Source organism: Eriocheir sinensis, chromosome 37 (genome assembly GCF_024679095.1).
Source record: "Eriocheir sinensis breed Jianghai 21 chromosome 37, ASM2467909v1, whole genome shotgun sequence".
Lineage (NCBI taxonomy): Eukaryota > Metazoa > Arthropoda > Malacostraca > Decapoda > Varunidae > Eriocheir > Eriocheir sinensis.
The window spans coordinates 2,035,177-2,058,477 of NC_066545.1; the positions used below are offsets into that span (position 1 = coordinate 2,035,177).

Below are 23,301 nucleotides of genomic sequence, written 5' to 3' on the forward strand. Positions count from 1 at the left end.
TCTTTTATTTGTTCCTTAATTTTTTCCTCTTTTCATGAAACTCTTTATCTCCTTCGTTCCTAAAATCGTTCCTTTCTTCTCACTTTTTTATTTTCCGTTCTCTTTTGGTTCATTATACTTCTAAATTTCCTCCTTACTGCCCTACTTATTCTCGACCTTCTAGCTCCTTTTTCTCCTTCCGTCTTTACTACTTTCCTCCAATCAAAAACTTCCGACAATTATTATTATTATTATTATCAATGTCTTTATAACTTATGTATAGAAATGTACGTAGCCTTATTCTTTATTTATCTCTTATTGATCTAACACACACACACACACACACACACACACACACACACACACACACACACACACACACACACATCACTATGCAGGGGCAGCGCTGACACGTACATAAAAACGCACATGCCGATCGTTTCCGAGAGTAACTTGTGCGTTCCCGCCTTAAAAGCCCAAAGGTCGCTTCTCTCTCTCTCTCTTTCTCGTACCGTCAATCAACAAATAGGTTAATTAAAACACACACACACACACACACACACACACACACACACACACACACACACACACACACGTCGCCTACACACGCACACACGCACACAGGACAGACAAACCACACCCAAAACACCCTTTTCTATCAACACCACACCCAACATTTAGTCTCTCTCTCTCTCTCTCTCTCTCTCTCTCTCTCTCTCTCTCTCTCAATATATATATATATATATATATATATATATATATATATATATATATATATATATATATATATATATATATATATATTACACACACACACACACACACACACACACACACACACACACTAAACTAGGCACTACATACATTCATATATTGCTCACACCCACGCTTACACCTACATCGCCTTTTACACACACACACACACACACACACACAAGACAACAGCTGTGACGCAATCTCTCTCTGACCATATAAGTCGTGCGTCATTCTAACCGAGAGAGAGAGAGAGAGAGAGAGAGAGAGAGAGAGAGAGAGAGAGAGAGAGGAGGTCCAGGGGAACCAGAGATAGCGATGCATAAATGGATAAATGGATAGATAGACGACCCATTGAGAGAGAGAGAGAGAGAGAGAGAGAGAGAGAGAGAGAGAGAGAGAGAACATACCTCCATACATTAACATATATATATAAAGAAAAAGTCCTACCTACTTAACCGCCAACACACACACACACACACACACACACACACACACACACACACCTGGTCGAAACCCGCATACCTAACCTACCTTTAATTACCTCACCTGCGCTGCATAAATGGCCCCTCCCTTCCCTCCCTTCATCTCCTTCCTTTCCATCCTCTCTCCCTTTCCTTCGCTTCTCCTTATCCCTTTACTTCTATTCCCTTCTGTCATACCTTACCCACTCCTCCTCCTCCTCCTCCTCCTTTCCATATTCAGTATTTACCTTTTTCTCCACCTGTCACTCCTCCATCTCACCTTTCCCCCCTTATCTTCCTCCCCCTCATTCATTCCATTCGTCCCTCTCCGGGTCTCTCTCTCTCTCTCTCACATTCCAGTCTTTAATATCATAAGGTTGTGGTTTGTCAACATTCTTCCGTCATTCACCACCTCCTCCTCCTCCTCTCATTCACCTATTCTCCCCTACCAGCTTTCCCTTTTTTTATATTTATCCTATGTTCTTTTCTTCTTACTCCTCCTCTTTGTTTGCTCGTCTTCTCTTCCCTTTCTTCCTTCTTATTATCTTCCCTTTTTCTTTTCCTCTATGGTTTCTATTTATCTTTAGTCTTCCTCTTCTTCTTAATATTTACCTGCTTACCTGTGTGCACAAACAGGTGTGTCGGTCGTATTTGTATTGCACCTGTTTGTTTGTTTGTTCGTTTTTACCTTCATTCAATGTTCCTTTTTTATCTCAGATCCGGTTTAACCAATGATACCCTCCTCCTCCTCCTCCTCCTCCTCCCATTATCCGTAACCCTCCTACCACAAACCCCCACCCACCCACACTCTCTTTTCCTCTCAAATACTCTCTCACTAACTCCCACCCACTAATCTATCCACCCCCCAGCTACCCTCAACCTATCCCCCTCTTAATAATATCTCTCCCTCTCTGTTTTTTTCCAATTTCTCCCACCCTTTCTTACACCCATCCTACCTCCATGCTTACACCCACTCATCCGTCTCCCTTTTCCATACCCATCCCTCTTCCACTTCTCCCAAACCCTCCCATGATTCCAACCCAAACACTCTCTCTCTCTCTCTCTCTCTCTCTCTCTCTCTCTCTCTCTCTCTCACGCACCTACCCACCCTCACCACACCCGCACCGCGATAAAGTTGTAACTGGTTTGGGTAACGAGAGAGATTTTAACACACAGGAGTAGCAATCCGTCTGTCTGCTTGTGTGTGTGTGTGTGTGTGTGTGTGTGTGTGTGTGTGTGTGTGTGTGTGTGTGTGTGCCAGTACCCATCCCGAAAGAACTTGCTTGGAAATACTTACTGACAGGTGTTTTTTTTTGTGTGTGTCTTATGCCTCCATGATTTTTTTTTTTTTACCTGTTCACATTCTCTCTCTCTCTCTCTCTCTCTCTCTCTCTCTCTCTCTCTCTCTCTCTCTCTCTCTCTCTCTCTGTCTCTCACTTTGTTTTTGCTTATTAGCGTGAAGACACGAAGATGCTACCTGTAAAAGATGACACCTGGGAAAGGAAAGGACGGAGGGAGGAACGGGAGAGAAGAGGGAAGGGAGGGAAAAGGAGAGGGAGGGAAAAGGAGAGGGAAGGAGAGGAGAGAAAAGGAAAAGACGAGAGGAGAAAAGAGGAATAAAGAAAAGGGGAAAAACCGAGAGGAGAGGAGAGAAAAGAGAGAAAGGAGAGGAGAGAAGAGAAGAGGAGGAAAGAAGGAGAGGAGAAAAGAGGAGGAGAGGAATGAGGAGAGGAAACAAAAAGAGAGAAGAGAAAAAGGAGAGGAGAGACGAGGAGAGGAGGAAAGAAGAGAAGGAAAAGAGAGAAGAGGCACGTAGAAAAGAATAAAGGAGAAGAGAGAAAAGAGGAGGAGGAGAGGAGAACGAATGTGAGGAAAGGCAAGGAAAGGAGAGGAGAGAAAAGCATAGGAAAGAGGAAGGGGTGGGAATGAAGGAGAGAATGAAAGAGAGAAGAGATGAGGAAGGAAGGAAAGGAGATAATGAGAATAATAGGGCAGAGGGAGAAGAGAAGGAAGAAAACAATAAAAAAGGAAGAGGAGGGAGAGGAGGAGGAGGAGATGATGATGATTAGCCATGACGATTATTACGAACAAAGGGAAAAGGAAAAAGAAAAATAATAGAGAAATAAAAAAGAGAAAAGCTACAAACTAACAAAGAAGAGAAGAAAACGATCAGAGGACAACCCAGAAAAAAACAGAAGAAAATGGACAAAAAGAAAAATAGAATAAATAAATGAACAATAAAGACAAGAAACAAGACGAGAGGGATACCAGATAAAAAGATGCAATACTAATAATAATAATAATGAACCCGTCCCCCTTTAGGCTGTGTGTGAGAGAGAGAGAGAGAGAGAGAGAGAGAGTAAAAAATCGAGTCACCTGTTACAAGTCAAGGTTAAGACGCTCCTTCTAGACCTACATTTTAGCTCTCTCTCTCTCTCTCTCTCTCTCTCAACACACGTCTGGTAAGAAAAAGATGTCAAAGTCGAACACACACACACACACACACACACCCACACACACACACACACACACACACACACACACACACACTCCTGGTTCACTCCTAAAACAAGAGGCGAGCCAGAGAGGATGGTGACTCTCTCTCTCTCTCTCTCTCTCTCTCTCTCTCTCTCTCTCTCTCTCTCTCTCTCTCTCTCTCTCTCTCTCTCTCTCTCTCACAGTGTCTCTCTGGTTGTCTGTCTGTTTCAAGATACTATGTGTGTGTGTGTGTGTGTGTGTGTGTGTGTGTGTGTGTGTGTGTGTGTGTGTGTGTGTGTGTGTGTGTGTGTGTGTGTGTGTGTGTGTGTGTGTGTGTGTGTGTGTGTGTGTGTGTGTGTGTGTGTGTGTGTGTGTGTGTGTGTGTGTGTGTGTGTGTGTGTGTGTGTGTGTGTGTGTTTGTGTATGCAAAATGAGATTCAGGATGTCAATAAAAATTTTAAAAAGAAAAAAGAAAAATACGAAAGGATAATGTAATAGGTTTAGCAAAAGACGCAGACAGACAGACAGACAGACAAACAAAGGCAAACAAAAAACAAGACAGAATGAAATATACAAGCTCATTCATATAGAAATAAAAAGAAAAAAAAACATCGACAAATCGCCACGGCCAGGCCCACCGAGACACAGACAGACGGTCGGGAGCCTAACAAGGTGACGCTCCTGATGACGTGAGACAGGTAAGTGACAGATAACAACCCGGAAAACACTGATTGATGATGCTGACCGGGCAGGTGTGTGTGTGTGTGTGTGTGTGTGAGAGAGAGAGAGAGAGAGAGAGAGAGAGAGAGAGAGAGAGAGAGAGAGAGAGAGAGAGAGAGAGAGAGAGAGAGAGAGAGAGAGAGAGAGAGAGAGAGAGAGAGAGAGAGAGAGAGAGAATTTTGCAATTTCATGATAGTTACTAAATAGATAAATAGATGAATGAAGGAATAAATAAATAAATAAAGAGTGGCATTGGTCTTACTTCTAACGCTTTAATGAACTAAATAATTGACTGATTAACGCCTGGTTGACTTTTAATCTTTTAAGCTGCTTTTTTGATCGTCGCATGAGCTTATCTATCACAAATACACACACACACACAAACACACACACACACACACACACACACACACACACACACACACACGAATTGTTTAGTAAGACAGGAAGGGGCTGACGCGTTCCTGGCATTCCAAGCAGACATACATGCATATAAATGCACATTCACATTTTCATAAGGACTGGAAAAGCGATGTGATGATAAAAATAAATACAGGAACAAATAAAGTGAAAAAAAGACAGCACGAGTAAAAGAAGGAGAAATGAATTAAAGCACAGAAGCAAAGATAAAAGAACAGATAAATCAATTAAAAGACAGGCAGGACAAAATAAATGACAGATGCAGAGAGTCAGGAATAAAAAAGTGAGACAGCAGGAGTAAGAGAGAAAAAAAAGAAAGAAGCAAAGCGAAAACAGACAACTCAATTAATGGACAGACAGAACAAGATAAGAGACAAATATACAGATTAACAGATTGATAAATAGAAACTAACAAATCATTTAATAGACAAACAAAACAAGATGACAGACAAGTACAGATAGAGATAAATGGATAAAGACAATAACAGATAGAGATAAATGGATAAAGACAATAATAGATAGAGATAAATGGATAAAGACAATAATAGATAGAGATAAATGGATAAAGACAATAACAGATAGAGATAAATGGATAAAGACAATAATAGATAGAGATAAATGGATAAAGACAATAATAGATAGAGATAAATGGATAAAGACAATAACTGATAGAGATAAATGGATAAAGACAATAATAGAGATAAATGGATAAAGACAATAACTGACAGATAAATGGATAAAGACAATAATAGAGAGATAAATGGATAAAGACAATAACTGATAGAGATAAATGGATAAAGACAATAACTGATAGAGATAAATGGATAAAGACAATAATAGATAGAGATAAATGGATAAAGACAATAACAGATAGAGATAAATGGATAAAGACAATAATAGATAGAGATAAATGGATAAAGACAATAACTGACAGAGATAAATGGATAAAGACAATAATAAATAGAGATAAATGGATAAAGACAATAAGTGATAGAGATAAATGGATAAAGACAATAATAGATAGAGATAAATGGATAAAGACAATAACTGATAGAGATAAATGGATAAAGACAATAATAGATAGAGATAAATGGATAAAGACAATAATAGATAGAGATAAATGGATAAAGACAATAATAGATAGAGATAAATGGATAAAGACAATAATAGATAGAGATAAATGGATAAAGACAATAATAGATAGAGATAAATGGATAAAGACAATAATAGATAGAGATAAATGGATAAAGACAATAATAGATAGAGAAAAATAAAGACAATGATAGATAGAGATAAATGGATAAAGACATTAATAGATAGAGATAAATGGATAAAGACATTAATAGATAGAGATAAATGGATAAAGACATTAATAGATAGAGATAAATGGATAAAGACAATAATAGATAGAGATAAATGGATAAAGACAATAATAGATAGAGATAAATGGATAAAGACAATAATAGATAGAGATAAATGGATAAAGACAATAATAGATAGAGATAAATGGATAAAGACAATAATAGATAGAGATAAATGGATAAAGACAATAATAGATAGAGATAAATGGATAAAGACAATAATAGATAGAGATAAATGGATAAAGACAATAATAGATAGAGAAAAATAAAGACAATGATAGATAGAGATAAATGGATAAAGACAATAATAGATAGAGAAAAATAAAGACAATGATAGATAGAGATAAATGGATAAAGACATTAATAGATAGAGATAAATGGATAAAGACATTAATAGATAGAGATAAATGGATAAAGACATTAATAGATAGAGATAAATGGATAAAGACAATAATAGATAGATGTGGAGAGACCGAAAGACAGATACAAGTGAGAAACAAATAAAGACGTTACATAGACAAACAGCCTCCGACGATATACTGACAGACAGACGCAGGCAGCAGACAAATATGCTATATCTCAAAACGATGGAAGTGACAGGGGTGCATCTCTCTCTCTCTCTCTCTCTCTCTCTCTCTCTCTCTCTCTCTCTCTCTCTCTCTCTCTCTCTCTCTCTCTCTCTCACACACACACACACACACACACACACACACACACACACACACACACACATATACATACATACACACGGACGCCTATAATAGCTGACCTCACCCTCCTGACCTCCCTTGGCCTTGGAGAAAGTAAACAGGTGGCGCTAGGGGTTAAGGGGAGGGGGGGAGAGGAGGAGGTGCAGGGGGAGGGGAAGGTGAAGGGGAGGGAAGGGGAAAGGGAAAGGATGTGAGGAAGGCTGGGAGGGAGGATGGTATGTTATATGAAAGAAAGGAAAGAGATGGGTGGAGTAGGTAAGGGATGAAGGGAACGAGGAAGGGAAGGGAATGGGTGAAATGAAGAGAGAAGAGAGGAAGAGAAGAGACGAAATGAAGGGTGGGAAAATAAGAGAAAAATGGGAAGGGAAGGGTTGGGAGGATAAAAGAGGAAGGGATGGAGAGGGATGGTAAGATAAGAGAGTAAGGGAAGGGATGAAAGGGTAAGAAAGGAAGGGAAAAGGAGGGATGGTAAGATAAGGTAGGAAGGGAAGGGATGGAGAGGGATGGTAAGATAAGAGAGTAAGGGAAGGAAAGGGATGAAAAGGTAAGAAATGAAGGGAAAGGAAGGGATGGTAAGATAAGATAGGAAGGGAAGGATTAGGAAAGTACGAGAGAACGGAAAGGGAAGGGAATGGGAGGGATGGGAAGATAAGAGGAAGAGAAGGGAATGGGAGGGATGGGAAGAAGAGGAAGAGAAGGGAATGGGAGGGATGGGAAGATAAGAGGAAGAGAAGGGAATGGGAGGGATGGGAAGAAGAGGAAGAGAAGGGAATGGGAGGGATGGGAAGATAAGAGGAAGAGAAGGGATTGGTAAAGTAAGAGGAGTAGAGGGGAGGAAAGTGCAAGGAAGGGAGAGGAGACAATCAGAGGAATAGAAAAGGATGAGGAAATGGTTGAATAAGATTAATGGGAAAAGGATATCAAAGAGGTAATGGGTAAAAGGGGAAGGGGCAGGAGGTAAATAGGAAGAGGGGATGACCTTAGTCTAAAACCCGGCCCTGTGGTGTGTGTGTGTGTGTGTGTGTGTGTGTATGTGTGTGTGTAGGATGGTAATACATCTATGTCACCTACATGTGCGGGCGTGTCGGTTTACACGGCATAAATCTGTGTACGCGTGCAAACATCGCGTGTAAGTACGTGTAAGGATACGTGTGTGTGTGTGTGTGTGTGTGTGTGTGTGTGTGTGTGTGTGTGTGTGTGTGTGTGTGTGTTTCATGTGCACACACGTGGGAGTATTCTTCACTGCACACACACACACACACACACACACACACACACACACATACACACACACACAGATCGCATCAAAGAAAAAACACATCATTCATGTACGTATTTGTGTCGCCATTTGGACATTTAAGGGCGTATGTGCGTGTGTATGAGCGCATTCCAGGGGTCGAGGCGTGGATAAATGTGTACATGTGTGCGTGTGTTCCCTCCTCTTGGGTAACATGTAGGTAGCGTTGCAACAGGGCACACAGGACAGCCGGCGCCGGGGGGGGACGGAGGGGGTAGATATATAAGGTACACACATACCCCATCGTGCACATGGTATATACGTACATGTGTATATATCTGACTTTACTCAATATTAAATAGCGCAAGAAAGAGTAACACACACACACACACACACACACACACACACACACACACACACACAAACGTTTTAAGCCCGTTATTCACCTGTTTGTTCTCTTTCACACCTGTTACGTTTGTTCTCTCTCTCTCTCTCTCTCTCTCTCTCTCTCTCTCTCTCACACACAAACACACACACACACACACCCCACCACCCCCCCACACACACATACACCAATCATATCCCCCTTTACAAACACCTATTTTCCTACCTGTCTCTCCCTCTTTCCCGCCCATCATCAAAAAACATCATTATCTCCTCAACTCTTCCCTTCCTTGTCGTACTATTTCATCATCCCCACCATCACAACCACAACCACCACCATCATTAGCACCACCATTACGTTCTTAACAATCCGCTCTACTCCCATTACGCTCCTCCGTCCACACACGAACTTTTCACTTGGCCCGCGACGCCTCACACCTGGCGAAAATTAAGATCCATTTCACCTGTGCACACACCTGGCCACATCTGTCGGGGCGCGACCGCTCAGTTCCTGGTGCGAGGTAACCTGAAGGACGAGGACGGAGGGAAGAGGAGAAGAGGGAGGAGGAGCAAGGTGTGGACAGGAAGAGGAAGGAGGAGTAAGAGGAGGAGGGAAAAGGCACAAAATTCAAAATGGAAGTAGATAGTGAAAAGGAAAAGAAAGTGTAACGAAGAATAGAGGAATAGGGAAAGATGTTAATTATGTAATGGGATAATGAAAGGGGTTAGATCAAGAGATAAGAAGTGGAGACAAAGAGGATGTATGGACAGGAGAGAAGAGAGAAGAGGGTGAAGAAAGAACAAGGAGGAATGTGAGACAAAGGAACCAAGTAAGAAGATAATAAAAGGATAGGTAAAGCAGAAAGGAAAAACAATGGATAGGAGGTAAGAAAAAACGTGCCGAGGAATTAAGATAAAGACATTAAAAGAGATACAGGAAGAGAGAAGGTACAGGAGGGGAAGAGTGGGAGAGAGAGGGGCCTTGGCGGGACAGTACCAGGAATAAGATTAGACAAGCGGAACAGTTCTTACAAGGAGACCGGCCCTGCTACATAAACAAAGGCTGGATTAGTGGTTTTGGTGGTCAAGTAGTGGTGGTGGTAGTGGTGGTAGTAGTAGTAGTAGTAGTAGTAGTAGTAGTAGTAGTGGTGGTAGTAGTAATAGTAGTAGTAGTAGTAGTAGTAGTAGTAGTAGTAGTAGTAGTAGTAGTGGTGGTGGTGGTGGTGGTGGCAGTAGTAGTAGTAGTAGTAGTTTCCAATCCCTTGTTAGTTTCTATATTCAACTTAGTGTCATACGTTCAACCGTGTGTGTGTGTGTGTGTGTGTGTGTGTGTGTGTGTGTGTGTGTGTGTGTGTGTGTGTTAAGTATTAAGATGGTATACACGCACAAATCAATATACACATGTTATGTAGATGCACGCAATTATATCCAGGTGCATACTTGCATCATAAACTGCACATATGCCAAGGTGGAGACATGCTTACTCATTCTAGGATACACACACACACACACACACACACACACACACACACACGGGGGGGGGGCTAGCAAAGTGCATACATAATTTCACAGAACGAGAATGCACGCCTCTCAAGACACATTATGCACACATCGCGGTGGCCACATACACCTGCAATGGATATGATAATGTACCCGGATCGGGAGGAAAGGAAAAAAATTATTAAAAAAATATATTGGCAGAGTTAGCACACAAACAGGTATGGTGTGTGTGTGTGTGTGTGTGTGTGTGTGTGTGTGTGTGTGTGTGTGTGTGTGTGTGTGTGTGTATGGCTGAGGGTAACAGGTGCAGTAGACCAGTACAGTCATCTCACACCTGCAACCTATATAGTCTGGGGGCCACGAGGTCAGGTCAGGTGACTTGACACTCGCCCCCATCACGCACACTCAGTTTCAAAACGAAAAAAAAAATGATAGATGACGATAAAGATAACAGTAATGATGATAATCTATAATAATAATAATAATAATAATAATAATAATAATAATAATAATAATGATGATGATGATGATGATGAAGAAGAATGATTAAGGGACGAAGAGGAAAAAGATGAAGAGGAGGAGGCATAGCCGGAGGACATGAACGAGAAGTAGGGAGAGAAGGAAGAGCAGTGAAAACTATGATAAGGAGGAGACCGATTATGATTATGGTGACAAAAGAGAAGAAGTAGCAGAAGCAGAAGAAGAAGAAGAGGAAGAAGGAGAAAATTATGATGATGAAGGCAAAAAAGACAGTTTCTTTTACTTCACACACACACATACACACACACACTGTTGCAGGTCATGATAGAGGAGGAGGAGGAGGAGGAGGAAAAAGAGGAGGAAGTCGTATTACAGAGTCTAAGGCTTCGTGTCAGCCATGCCAGACCTTCCCAGCACCTGGCTTGGGCATGAGAGAGAGAGAGAGAGAGAGAGAGAGAGAGAGAGAGAGAGAGAGAGAGCATACTAATTGATGTTTATGAAGGAGATAACAAGTTTCTTAATGTAGTACAAATAAAAACACAGTGGGTGATAAGGGAAAAATAATACAAACAAATAAACAACCGATACAAACACACGAACACATCCAGAAAAAAAGGCGGCTCAATATACAAATTAATAAATATAGAGTAATGAATATAAAACAGGTAATTCATAGATACAATAATAAGATGTATGGCTAAAATTACTTCCCACTCTAAAACAAAATCCAGAGTTCCCTTCAGATGTATGCAAACACGCTCACCCATTCATTATAAACTTAACAAGCGGGAAGAAGAAACCGTAAAACAACAAAAACTTTCCTAATAATAAACTTTTCCGCCACACAAACTTGTCACTTGCAGCTTTTTCCCTTAACTCTCTCACTCTCTCTCTCTCTCTCTCTCTCTCTCTCTCTCTCACACACACACACACACACACACACACACACACACACACACCTAACAGCCTAAACCTAGAAGTCCTGGATTCGATTCCCGTGCGAAGTGGAGACGGATGGGCAGTCAACCTAGCAATGAATGGGTCCCGGGTGTCAGTAAGGGGTTGTCTTGTCTTCCGTGTGTGTGTGTGTGTGTGTGTGTGTGTGTGTGTGAGAGGTTTCAGCCGTACTCAGAGATCCGTCAAAGGAGGGGACTGGGTGGTGATTGGGAGAATATCGTGTGGTCAGAACGTGAACACACACACACACACACACACACACACATGGCCGCTTTGTAATTAGTGCGATGATAATTCCAACGAGGTAAAAACAACGAACTACATCATTGTTTTCATGAGAGAGAGAGAGAGAGAGAGAGAGAGAGAGAGAGAGAGAGAGAGAGAGAGAGAGAGAGAGAGAGAGAGAGAGAAATGTGTGGGAGGAAACAAGGGATTCAAGCGTTCAGAGAAGGAATCGATGAGGTGGAGGAGGGGGAGGAACAGGAGGAGAATGAGGGGGAGTGAGAGAAGGGGGAGGCGGAGTAATGTGGGGAGGCAAGAATAATAAAAGAGAACTGCGAATCAGAACAATGGATGAGGATGGAAAAATTAAAAGCCCAAGAGAAAATAGAATAAAACCGGGAACGAAAACGGGAATAAAAGACGAAAAAACAGAGTAAATGAAAATGCCAGATGGAAAAAATAAGCATACAAGGAAAACAGAAAACTAATATAAAACATAGAAAGTTGAAAAATAACAAGTCAAATAAAAATACGATAACAGAACAAAGGAAATTCATTAAATTTTAGGAATTCAAGGAAAGAAGCAACAAAGGAAAGAGGAAGATAAAGAACGGAGTAAAAATTAGATAGTAAACATGTGGAAAGAAGGAAAAGAAAAGGAAAACAAGACAAGCAGACATTACAAAGGCGGAAGGCAAAAATACTGAGAACAAGAAACAATGAAATGACTAATAAAGAAAGACACGAAGAAAGGAAAGAAGACAGTAAAATAAACATGAGTTCTAAGAGAGGAAGGAAGAGAAGGAAAAGAGGAAAGGGAGAGAGGAATATCATTACTTTAGAAGTTTAAAACATTGAGAAACAGAAACAAAGAAACATCTAACAAGAAAGAAGCGAGGAAAAGAGAGAAGACATGATAATAAACATGAACACAAAGAGAGGAAGTAGAAAAAAGTGAAGGAATAGAGGAAAAAAGAAGAGGGAGAGGAATGACAGGACTTACTAGGCTACCTACTTTAGAACATGTGAGAGACAAAGAAACGACAAAGAGACACGGGAAAAAGACAGACAAGATAGTAAACACAAATACAAAGAAGGGAAGTAGAAGGAAAGAAGAGAACAGAAGAGAGGAGGGAGAGGAGTACAGAAGAGAGGAGGGAGAGAAGAACATCAGGACAAGAGAAGAATGGGGAAGAGCAGCGAGAGAGAAAGAGTCAAAGAGAGGCGGTGTTTGTCAATAGAGTCAGCTGATTGGCCAGTAACAGGGCTGCCAACATGCCAGGAAAAATACACAACAAAACAGCTTTAACGAAATACACATTAGCACCACGTGAGCAAAAAAAAAAAAAAAAAAAAAAAAGAGAAAACAAAACAAAAAACAAACAAAATCTAGATAAGTAAACATACATTAGAACATTAAATATGGTATCTACATAAGAATAACCGGAACCTCAAAATCTGCTTGACCAAACGGAAAAACTATCTTGGGCCGAGCAATCAAAGGGGAAACTCAAATATATGTAACTAAAATTTGTATGTTCTAGCCAAATTCCTCCTTTGTCATGTCCACCTGTCTTATTTTCCTTTCATTTCCTTCTTTCCCCTCCTTTTTCCCGTTTCTCTTCATCTCTCCATTGTTTCTTTTCTCTGATTTTTGTTGTAGCCTACTTCCTCCTTTGTCATGTCTGCTTGTCTTATTTTATTTTCTTTCTTTTCAACCTGTTTACTATACATCTCGTTTTCACCTTTCTCCATCTTTTTATTGATTCTCCTGTTCATCATCCCCCTTCTCGTTTTTCTCCTCTCTTCATCTTTTTCAACTGTTTCTTTTCTCTTATTTTCTCTTCTTCATTATATTCAAAGCAGAAGTATCATGCACAGCCACGATAGGAAGTTAGACTGATCATGAACTTCCTCTTCACCCGTGTTTGTAATGGTGATGATGGTGATGGTGCTGGTGAGGGGATGTGATGAGGGAGTGGCGTGGAGGAGGAGCAGGAGTAGGAGGAGCAGAGGAGGAGGAAGAGAGGATAGTATTGTTAAACGCAAACGTACTCCTTAACCCCCCTCCTCCCCCCTTCCTTCCTACCCCTACTGCACCTCCACTGACTCCACTCCCACCACCACCATCAGCAACACCCACGCACAATACTTTCTTAGAATCACAAGTAAATCGTAGTTGTGAAGTATCAACAATGAACCCCTGATAAAGAGATAGGAATACGTCACGTGACCACTTTGATAGTAATAGTACACACACACACACACACACACACACACACATGGTCGTTCAACTGAAACTCCCCTTTAAACCTTCCACGTTACTTCCCCCACGTTTGAACGAACACACACACACACACACACACACACACACACACACACACACACACACACATACACACAGACTCACACGCATACATACACACATGACATTCACTTCACTGTGTATGCGTAGGAAGGTGAACGAACACACACACGCACGTACACACATACAAACTAAAAAAAAAAAAAAAACATTACAAAGGAATGAAGAAAGGTAACGGAAAAAGAGAAAAAATAAGAGAAAGAGCACAAATAAATAACATTACAGCGTTATTACCAAGACGAGAGAGAGGAAAAGAGAAAAACAGAAAAAAATAAAGAGACGGAGAAAAAGAGAAATAGTTAACGAAAAAGAGAAAAGGTTAAGGAAAAAGAAAAAAAATAAGAGAAAGGGCACACACAAAAAATAACATTACAGCGTTATTAGCAAGACGAAAGAGACCCCGCCACTCACCTGATGGCCACACGCACGCTAGACTCGTCCCCCATGGCGGCGGCTGGACCATCAATAACTAACACGAGGTACACGCAATCCCTTCCTTAGCACGTGCGGGGGATTCGAACTGGGGATGTCAAGGTACAGCTCGTCACAACACTAGGGCACAGAGGCGGACTGACGTACATCCTCCCTCCGCCCGGGCCAACAGCTGACTGCCTCCGCTAGTTTGAATGTGTGGTCATTTAAAAGTAAAAGCTGCCACACGTCGCCATCCACTCGCTTAACACAAACTCCAGCAAACGACACATATCACCTTTATTTGCATCCTCTTTAAGCTTTCTGTTCTCTCTATCTCTTCTGTTCTCTCTATGAAGGCAGCTTACCAAGTGACTGAAGCTGTTACTGCTACTGCTACTACTTCTGCTCCACCAAAAGACACATATCTTTATTTGTATCCTCTTTAAGCATTCTATTCTCCCACCCCTTTTTTTCTCTCCATCAAGGCAACTGACCAACTACTACCATTACCACTATAACTACCACTACTATAACTGCTACTGCTACTACTGCTACTATTACACCTCCTCCTGCGCTCCTGCTATGCGTGGTCATTTAAAAGTGAAAGCTGCCAAGTGTCGCCCATGACGCTCCTGTGAAATTCAACATTACGAGAGGGAGAAAAGAATCATGAACACACGCAAGAAAAAGGCACACCCACGAAAACAATAATGAAGAAAGCATGAAAACAAGCAGACCAATGAAAATGACACCACGAACGACGAGAGAAAGGAAAAAATGATAGTAATAACACAACCAGCAGTCTATTTCATGTTTCCCTTCTCCCTCTCTCCCTCTCCCCCTCTCTCTCACACTTGCTTCTGTTCCCAAATGCGAGATGAGCGATACTTTCCTTCTCCCTCTCTCTCTATCTCCCTCTTTCTTTCCCTCACTCATATTTGCTTCTGTTTCCAAAGGCGCAACGATCGAGACAGTGAAATAAATAACACCACTTCGATTTTAGCAACACATTGGCATACTCAGGGGAGGGAGTGTCCATTGGCGTGCGTGGGGGAAGGCAGGATAGGAAAGGATGGCTATTGTCAATCCAGCTCACGGCAGACTTTCACTACCTAGCTCAAGAGAGAGAGAGAGAGAGAGAGAGAGAGAGAGAGAGAGAGAGAGAGAGAGAGAGAGATAGTGTGTGTGTGTGTGTGTGTGTGTGTGTGTGTGTGTGTGTAGGAGGGAGTGTAGGCGAACGTTACAAAGGTCCTAAATGTTGTATAGATAGTTGTTCCTCAGCCGGCGTGTAGGAGTGCATAAGGAGCTGAAGCATCGTGTTAAGGACTTAAAGGAACGCAGAAGGGTTAAAAAAAAAAAGTGTCTGGAAGATTAATGAGACGCCTAAATAGATGTAGTATACCGTAAGTCACTTTAGGGTATCGATAAGGGCGTTTTGTTGAGTCAAGATATAGTCGAAGGATACGAGGTCGAAGGGAAAGCTGAGGAAAGAAGAGACACAAGATGGAAGAGATAGACAACGTGTAGGAAGTTTTTGGAGGGTGTAAGTTACCGTAGAGCTATCATAGAAAGAAATATAAGTAAAGTAATAGAGATAACAGTGAAAGAAAAGAAGTAAGGAAGTACAGTAATAGTTTCAGAATAAATATGTAGGGGAAAAATAAAGACAATGTGAAAGAACTAGAGTGAGTGTCGGAAGTTTGTGGGAAGGGTAAGTTACCGTAGAGCTCTCAGTGAAAGAACAAGAAGTAAGGTGATAGAATGATAAAGTAGGGGAAAATAAATATACAACAAGGGAGAGCTAGAGGGAGTGTAGGAAGTTTTTAGGGAAGCGTAGGATGCCGTAGAGCAATCAGCGAAAGACAATGAACTATATAGTGATGTTATGAGAAAGATAATATAGGGGAAATAGATGGACAAAGTAAAATAGAAGGATTAGAGTGACTGTATGCTTTTTAGGGAAGTGAAGAATTTCGTAGTGGTGAAAAAAAAGTAAACAGAGTATTTTTTGAGACGTGAAATAGAGAAAAATGTGAAGTAATAAGGTAATAACTTAAAGGAAAGAAAAGGATGAACAAAACAGAAAGACCAGAGTGAATGAATCTTCGGGAAATTCAGAACACTGTAGAGCTAGCAATGAAAATCGAAAAAAAGGCAATGTTTGATAATGAGAGCGTAGAAATAATGAACACGAAGAAAATAATGTGATGACCAAGAAATAGAATGATAAAAGGTAACATGATCAAAGTATAGTGTCGTATGAAAGGGATGCTTACTGAAGGGCGAAAAGGATAATTAGAGGAAGGTGAAAGAGTTAAGGTGTGAAAGGAACCAACAAAACAATACGTAGGATATTTATTAGAGAAAGTAGGCTAACGTCACAGTAAAAGAATCTATTATATCCCTGAGCGCATGCGAGCGTGAGAGATAATGAAGTTGATTATGGTAAAGGGAAAGTAAAGGATTGAAGGACTGTTATGAAGGAAGGTAAAAAATATTTGATGACATGTGAAGGAAAATAAAGGACAAAGAAAGAAATTCAACCTATGCGTCAATAGTCTGATAGTGTTGATAACGTAGATGTGAAAGAAAACTTAATAATGATACAGAACAAAGCAAGTGATAAAATGACAATAAAGGAGGAAGATAAGGGGTATTTGATAACGTGAAGGATATTATAGAACAAAGAAAAGAAATTAAACCTGTATTTACGTCGAGTTAATAGTTTTGATATCGTAGGAGTGAGAAAATTAATAATGGTATAGAAGAAAGCAAAGGATGAAAGGACGATTATAAAAGGAAGGTAAAGGAAATTCGATGACGTATGGAGGAGAATAAAGGACATAGGAAAGAAATCACATGTGTTGGTATCGATGGAGTGAAAGAAAGCGATAAATCAGGCTATTGCAACAACCACTACAGGGAACGAAATATAATGAAGGAAATATGAATAAGAAGTTCCCAGGAGATGCAAGATACGGGAAAGAAAGGGAAGAAAAAGAACGAACATGTGTCTGAGAGTGATGGATTGTTCGAGGCTGCAAGTTTAAGCAATGTTAGAAGATCGTGGGAGGAAAGGAATGCAAAGTAAAGGAATGCGAAGGATGTTGAGAAAGTGAAGGAAATATGTGTGTGTGTGTGTGTGTGTGTGTGTGTGTGTGTGCGTAGCCAAGCGAAGCGGCACAAATGTCTAGTATGGTGTGAAATGGTTTGAGAGCGACTAGAGTAGAATTAGAGATACGTTCTAGCCCCGGATAAGGAAGCGAAGACCTTGATCGTCATGGCGGAGGAGGAGAAATGCGATAGAAACATTAGGGGCAGAGTCAATAGAGGTAGTGTTTCTTTTTTTCGTTTTTTTTTTCTTTTGCCCTCGACTGCTTTCTCTGGTGTATATATAAAAAAAAGTGTGTGAAGTGTGTAATGGTACAGGACTGATGTGTAGTGTAGTGTCATGGGGCGTGTATGCAGTGCCGTATTTACTAAGGAACTATTATCAGACGTTTTCGGCTCTTACAACAAGTATTTTCAAAGGCCACAAAGGAGCTTGCTCGGATTCTTATGAGTGCTCCTTCACATTCATGGTGCAGAAGCCTTGTCAAACTATCACTAGGCTCCTTACCCATGGATATACCTACAACCTTTACGAAAGCCTTGTCAAACTATCATTAGGCTCCTTACCCATGGATATACCTACAACCTCTACGAAAGCCTTGTCAAGTGTGGGTGTGTAAGCCCCGAAATGTTTGAGAAAATGGGCCTTAAAGGTATAAGCTAAACAAGATACAGCTTAAGACCTTATAAGCAGTAGGAGCCTCACACATTCACAGCACCATACACACTTTCCCCTGAGCGAGAAAGCTGAATTTAAACCTTTTCCGAAGCTTAAGAGGAAATAAGGGAGATAAAATAAGGTAAGAGTCACTCATCCACTCCCTCACTCTTTCATTCGGTCATCGAGGCAGAGAGGAAAGAAGACATTTTTACGATAAGAAGAGTTAAGGGACTAATAATCATGAGCTTTAAGTAAAAAAAAATAAGTAAGTTGATCATCGGGGCAACATTTATCAGCACACACTATCACCACATATGCTGGGTACGTATGTAGGTGTGAGTGAAAGGGCGAGTGTGAGGATTTGAGAGCGGTGAACTAGAGTGTAATGAGTTCAGTGGAGGTGTTAGAAGAGGGGGTGAAGGTGTGAGAGGAAGAAGGAGGAAGCTGAAAGGGTGAATAGGCGGGGGAGTGAGTGAAAGGGAGAAGGAATAACAGGAATAGGAAGATATGGAGTTGAATGCAATAATGAGTGCAGATGAGGATGGTGAGTGAGAGATACTGTGTGTGTGTGTGTGTGTGTGTGTGTGTGTGTGTGTGTGTGTGTGTGGATCAAGGGCGCTGAAAGGGGATACAGAGAACTAGGTATAGAGAGGGTGGATAAGAGGGTGTTGGAAGGACAGAGGTATTGCATTGCACACACATACGACCAGCCAGGGCGCAGCGGGGAGGGTGAGGGTGTGTGTCCATGAATATACAATGCTGGGCGGAAGGAACAGATCGAGGTGTGCATGAGACCACTACCAAAGGCTTTCGTATTACCGGCGTGGCCAGGAAGTCAAGGTGCTGAAATTTGAGGGATCAGATCTTGTTTAGTTTATACCTTTAAGGCCCATATTCTCAAATCTTCCGGGGCTTACACACTCACATTTGACAAGGCTTTCGTAGAGGTTGTAGGTATATCCATGGGTAGTTTTATGAGACTAGTGATAATTTGAAAAGGCTTTTTGAACGTGAAGAAGCGTAAGATTCCGATGGTAAGAGAATGAAGTACAGATTTAACGGAAATGAATACCACAGGAAATGAAAGCTCTAATTTATGAAGAGTTAGAAGAAGTAAAAGAATATTAAACCCTATCGAAAGGAAAGGAAACACAAATTCGAAGAAGTAAAAGTTTGCACCCAGAGAAATTAGAAGCTCTAATCCATAAAAAAAAAACTAAAAGTGAAATAACATTATGGATGATATTTAGAAAGGGAATGAAGCAGAAACTAAAGAGAAGAGAAAGCATAACCTCCCAAAATAGACTCTCTAATCCATGAAAAGTTAAAAAAAAACTTACATACAAGAAAGTCAATGAAATTTGATACCAAGAATCAAAGTAGAAGCAGCTGATGATACTGATTTAAACGTTTAGATCCAATATAATATTTGTCTATGGTCTCGTTTAACTATTATAATGAAGCCACAACAAGAGTGTAGAATACGTTGATTAGCAGGGCGACGAGACAGACGTTCACTCCAACACAACCGCCACCTCCTCGGCATCCCAAGAGGCAGTAGGTGGCGAATGCTCTCTCTCTCTCTCTCTCTCTCTCTCTCTCTCTCTCTCTCAAAAAAAAAAAAAAGTGGAATAAATTAAAATCAATGGACTTTTCTTAGGGAGATCATATAATAACTTCATTTTACAAATTCTGCTGTATATCACTTCTTTCTACAAAATTTTAAGACCTGATTGACTTTTTGATTATGAATTTGCTACTTAAGAAATATCAATATCCATTTATAAGCTCTTCAATAAGGTCTAACAAGTGCTAAATTTTAAATTCATACCAATCAATTTAAGGGTTACATATATAAAAGTCTATGGTAACAGCCTCCCCTTTTCTAGCAACGCTGATTGAAAGCATAAAATCAAGTGCCTCAGAATATTAATTAATTAAGGTGACTGTTTTCATTACCAACTTAAAATTTAAGATTTGGAGGCAATTCTTTGTTTGTATAATCTATGACCATCCCGGTTGCTACTTCGCATTCTCCTGATCTTGTTTACATATTTCTTCCTTCGTGGGGAGTGGGCACCATGCTGCTGACGCGTATGCCAATCTGGGGCGGCTCAGGACGGTGGCGCCGTGGCGGGCCTACCAGTGGTGGGTCACATACGAGTAAAAGTTGAACACTGTGGGGTCGTCTCTTGACCTGTACTGCTGGCGCCGTGCCGGAGGAGGGTACATCCATGGGTGCATCTGCGTCTGTGTCAGCTGGGGGGCAGGGGTACCGCAGGAGACATTCTCGGGGTAGTCGCAAGGGAAGTGGGCGGGTGCAGCGTGGGCGTTGTACATCAGCTCGTCAGGGCAACGGCGGTACAAAGCCAAACCGTCGCGACACTCAAAGAAGCCGCGGCACGAGTTGTCGCCTTCGTTAGGGAGGTGGTGCGGGAATCTCCCGAGGCACTCCGGGGGTGGTGCTGCCGGTGCTGCAGGGGTGGTGGAGGGAGGCAGGCGTTCTGCGTGTGTGTGTGTGTGTGTGTGTGATCCAGATATCAAGGGTAAAAATACAGACAGTTTCATCGACGATCCAAACTAAGATAAGGGACATATTTCAACGCAAATCAGCACTCACAGCATCGTCAAACCAAACCCTCGCCACTCACCCATGCACTGAAGAGAGCACTGAATCTGTCTAGCGAACTGCAGGTTAGAGGGCCGATCACATGGGTCGGCCGCAGCGGTGTTGACAAGGACGGGGTTGTAGTGCAGCCCTGCGGGACACTCCTTCAACTCCCGCACGCCCTCAACACATTCGTAGAAAGCCTCACAGCGGTCAGGGTGGCTGAGGGTCGTCACGCCCTCCGCGGGACACGATGATGTTGGAGTTGGAGACTGGGGCGGGAATGCTGGTGTGTGTGTGCGTGTGTGTGTGTAGAGGCACCCGTTAATCAAGTTTTTCAGTCTTTTTTACAATAGATATTGCCCTTACACATTTTTCCACCAGACTGCCTGTCTTTCTTCACTTCATTCCACCCTTCTACACCACTCAGGCATAACTTCGCCACCTCATTTATCCCTCGCGTATTTAGGATCTTGAAACACTGGGGCTTTGACCCAGAGACTTTCACCGGTGGTGATCGCGTGGCCGTTTATAACAGTAGCTATAGTACGTGATGGAGACGTGAACCTGTCGGGGTCAAACCGAATGTTTCCCGTACTAGATCTATTAGTTCTTGACATTATATTGCTTCGGGCGAAGAGGATTCTGTGATGTCGCTAAAATTGAGGAGGTCAAGGAGCAGAAGGAGATGCGGTGCTCATTGAGGGCGTGGTTGCGAAGGTCGAAGAGAAAGGGGTGACAGTTGAAGAGGAGGTTGTGGGGATTGAAAAGGTTCTGAATGTTGAAAAGGAGGTTGTGGGGATTCATAAGGCTGTGGAGGACAAGGTCAAGAAGGTTCTCAAAGTTGAGGAAGAGGCTTGGGAGGACGAGGAGGAAGTAATGGAGGTGAAGGAGGTGGTGGTGGTGACTAAGGAGGTTGTGGACTTGATGGACCTTAAGCAAGAAGGCAACGAAAGTCGAGTTTATTGGCTAATATCGTTACATCGGTGTTGGCCATAAAATAACATGCAAGGTAAATTATTACCGTCAGTACAGGGAGGCGACGCCCATGTAATAACAATATCTGCTAATGAACCTACTTTTTGTCACTATCTTGCTTCAGACATGTTACCCCAACAACCTCCTAAACCACCTCCACTACTTCCTCCTAGACCCCTACAACCTCCTCCTCGCCCTCCATGAGCTTCTCCTTAACCCTCCCAGCTAATATTCAACCCCCACAACCCCCTCCATTCCAGCGAGATAACAGGAAATCCTCCATGCTCAAAGCAATATGGCAGCATCATATCCAGCTAAAATCCTCTCAGTGTCCTTTTCAAGTATATATTCACTGCTATAGTGAAAAAATTACATTAAACTAAACTCTTTAAAAGTACGGAAGAAAAATGATTGAATTTATAGTGATCACACAGAGGATACTTCCATCATTATGGACATCCTACAACACAGGTAAGCTACTACATGGGAAGAGAAACAATGCTGTGTATTCATACAATCTGGTGGAACTGGCACTGGGGTTATGTGGGCTAGGCTTTCAGGGCTTGCGTCTCAAATCTTTAATTAATTAATGTCTAACCTCAAGTCTTTTTAGGAATTAAAATTATAGAACATTCATGCTCTATCGTAATTACCCTCAGACCCACCTAGAAGTCCCTTCGATGTTTGTGTTTCTGCGGGGCTCAGGTCTAAGGTCGGGATGTTAAACAGCACTCCTGAGGCATGTGCCCCCTGAGCTAGTCCTCCTCCTGCTGTGTGTGTGTGTGTGTGAGAGAAAGAGAGAGAGAGATTTACATAGATTTACATAGAAAATCAGACCACACAGACCCCATGGTCCAGACTTGGTGGTGAGAGAGAGAGAGAGAGAGAGAGAGAGAGAGAGAGAGAGAGAGAGAGAGAGAGAGAGAGACTGAAATGCAGGAATCACTCACATACAACTACTATCATTTCCATTCATTGCAGTGAAAAACAGAATTAACAGATACTATTTACATGCAGTGTATGTAACAAGTATAGGCTACATAAGTACACAATAAATATATAGGATATATAACCTCACAATACAAAGCTGGTATGTACTCATGAACACAGTGTATAAATGATACACACAGACACATAATGTATAATGCATATACAAACATATGATAGATATAAAGGGGAAGAGAAAAAATATATCCACAAAGACTCACGGCAGAGGAAGCTTATCAGGAAGAGTGCCAACATCTTCATCCTCCCTTGCCAGGCAGCCACGACCCACACTGAGGAGGCGCAGACTGCTTGCGCCACATTGAGGATTCCTTGATTGCCTCTAATTATCATATTAAGCCTGGCTTGTCAGATCATGGCGGGTTCAGATGCTGGTTTCTATACCTTATTATTTAGCCCAACCTTTTCTCTTTTTCAATGCTCAGGTTGGTGGTATTGTGGAGGTGGTCACTGGCTATGGTGGATGTAGAATTGGTTGTTAGTTTCGGAGCTGT

At 41.6% G+C, this 23,301-nt stretch overlaps 2 protein-coding genes across 2 annotated transcripts in view; both read right to left on the bottom strand.

The window, feature by feature from the left end:
* Window positions 1–14,638, bottom strand: part of LOC127008055 (kinesin-like protein KIF21A) — a 145,068-nt gene extending 130,430 nt beyond the window's left edge. Inside the window, 1 exon segment of the mRNA XM_050879585.1 lies at window positions 14,442–14,638. Coding sequence (XP_050735542.1) covers window positions 14,442–14,476 — 35 coding nt within the window. The 5' untranslated portion in view covers window positions 14,477–14,638.
* A 5,244-nt stretch (window positions 14,639–19,882) lies between these two features.
* LOC127008433 (uncharacterized) lies at window positions 19,883–22,557 on the bottom strand. The gene is made up of 3 exons (XM_050880584.1): window positions 22,468–22,557; window positions 20,868–21,110; window positions 19,883–20,720 (listed from the first exon to the last, which is right to left on the bottom strand). The coding sequence occupies exons 2-3, from the start codon at window positions 20,869–20,871 to the stop codon at window positions 20,356–20,358; spliced, it is 369 nt and encodes a 122-aa protein (XP_050736541.1). The 5' UTR covers window positions 20,872–21,110; window positions 22,468–22,557; the 3' UTR covers window positions 19,883–20,355.
* Between the last annotated feature and the right edge of the window lie 744 nt (window positions 22,558–23,301).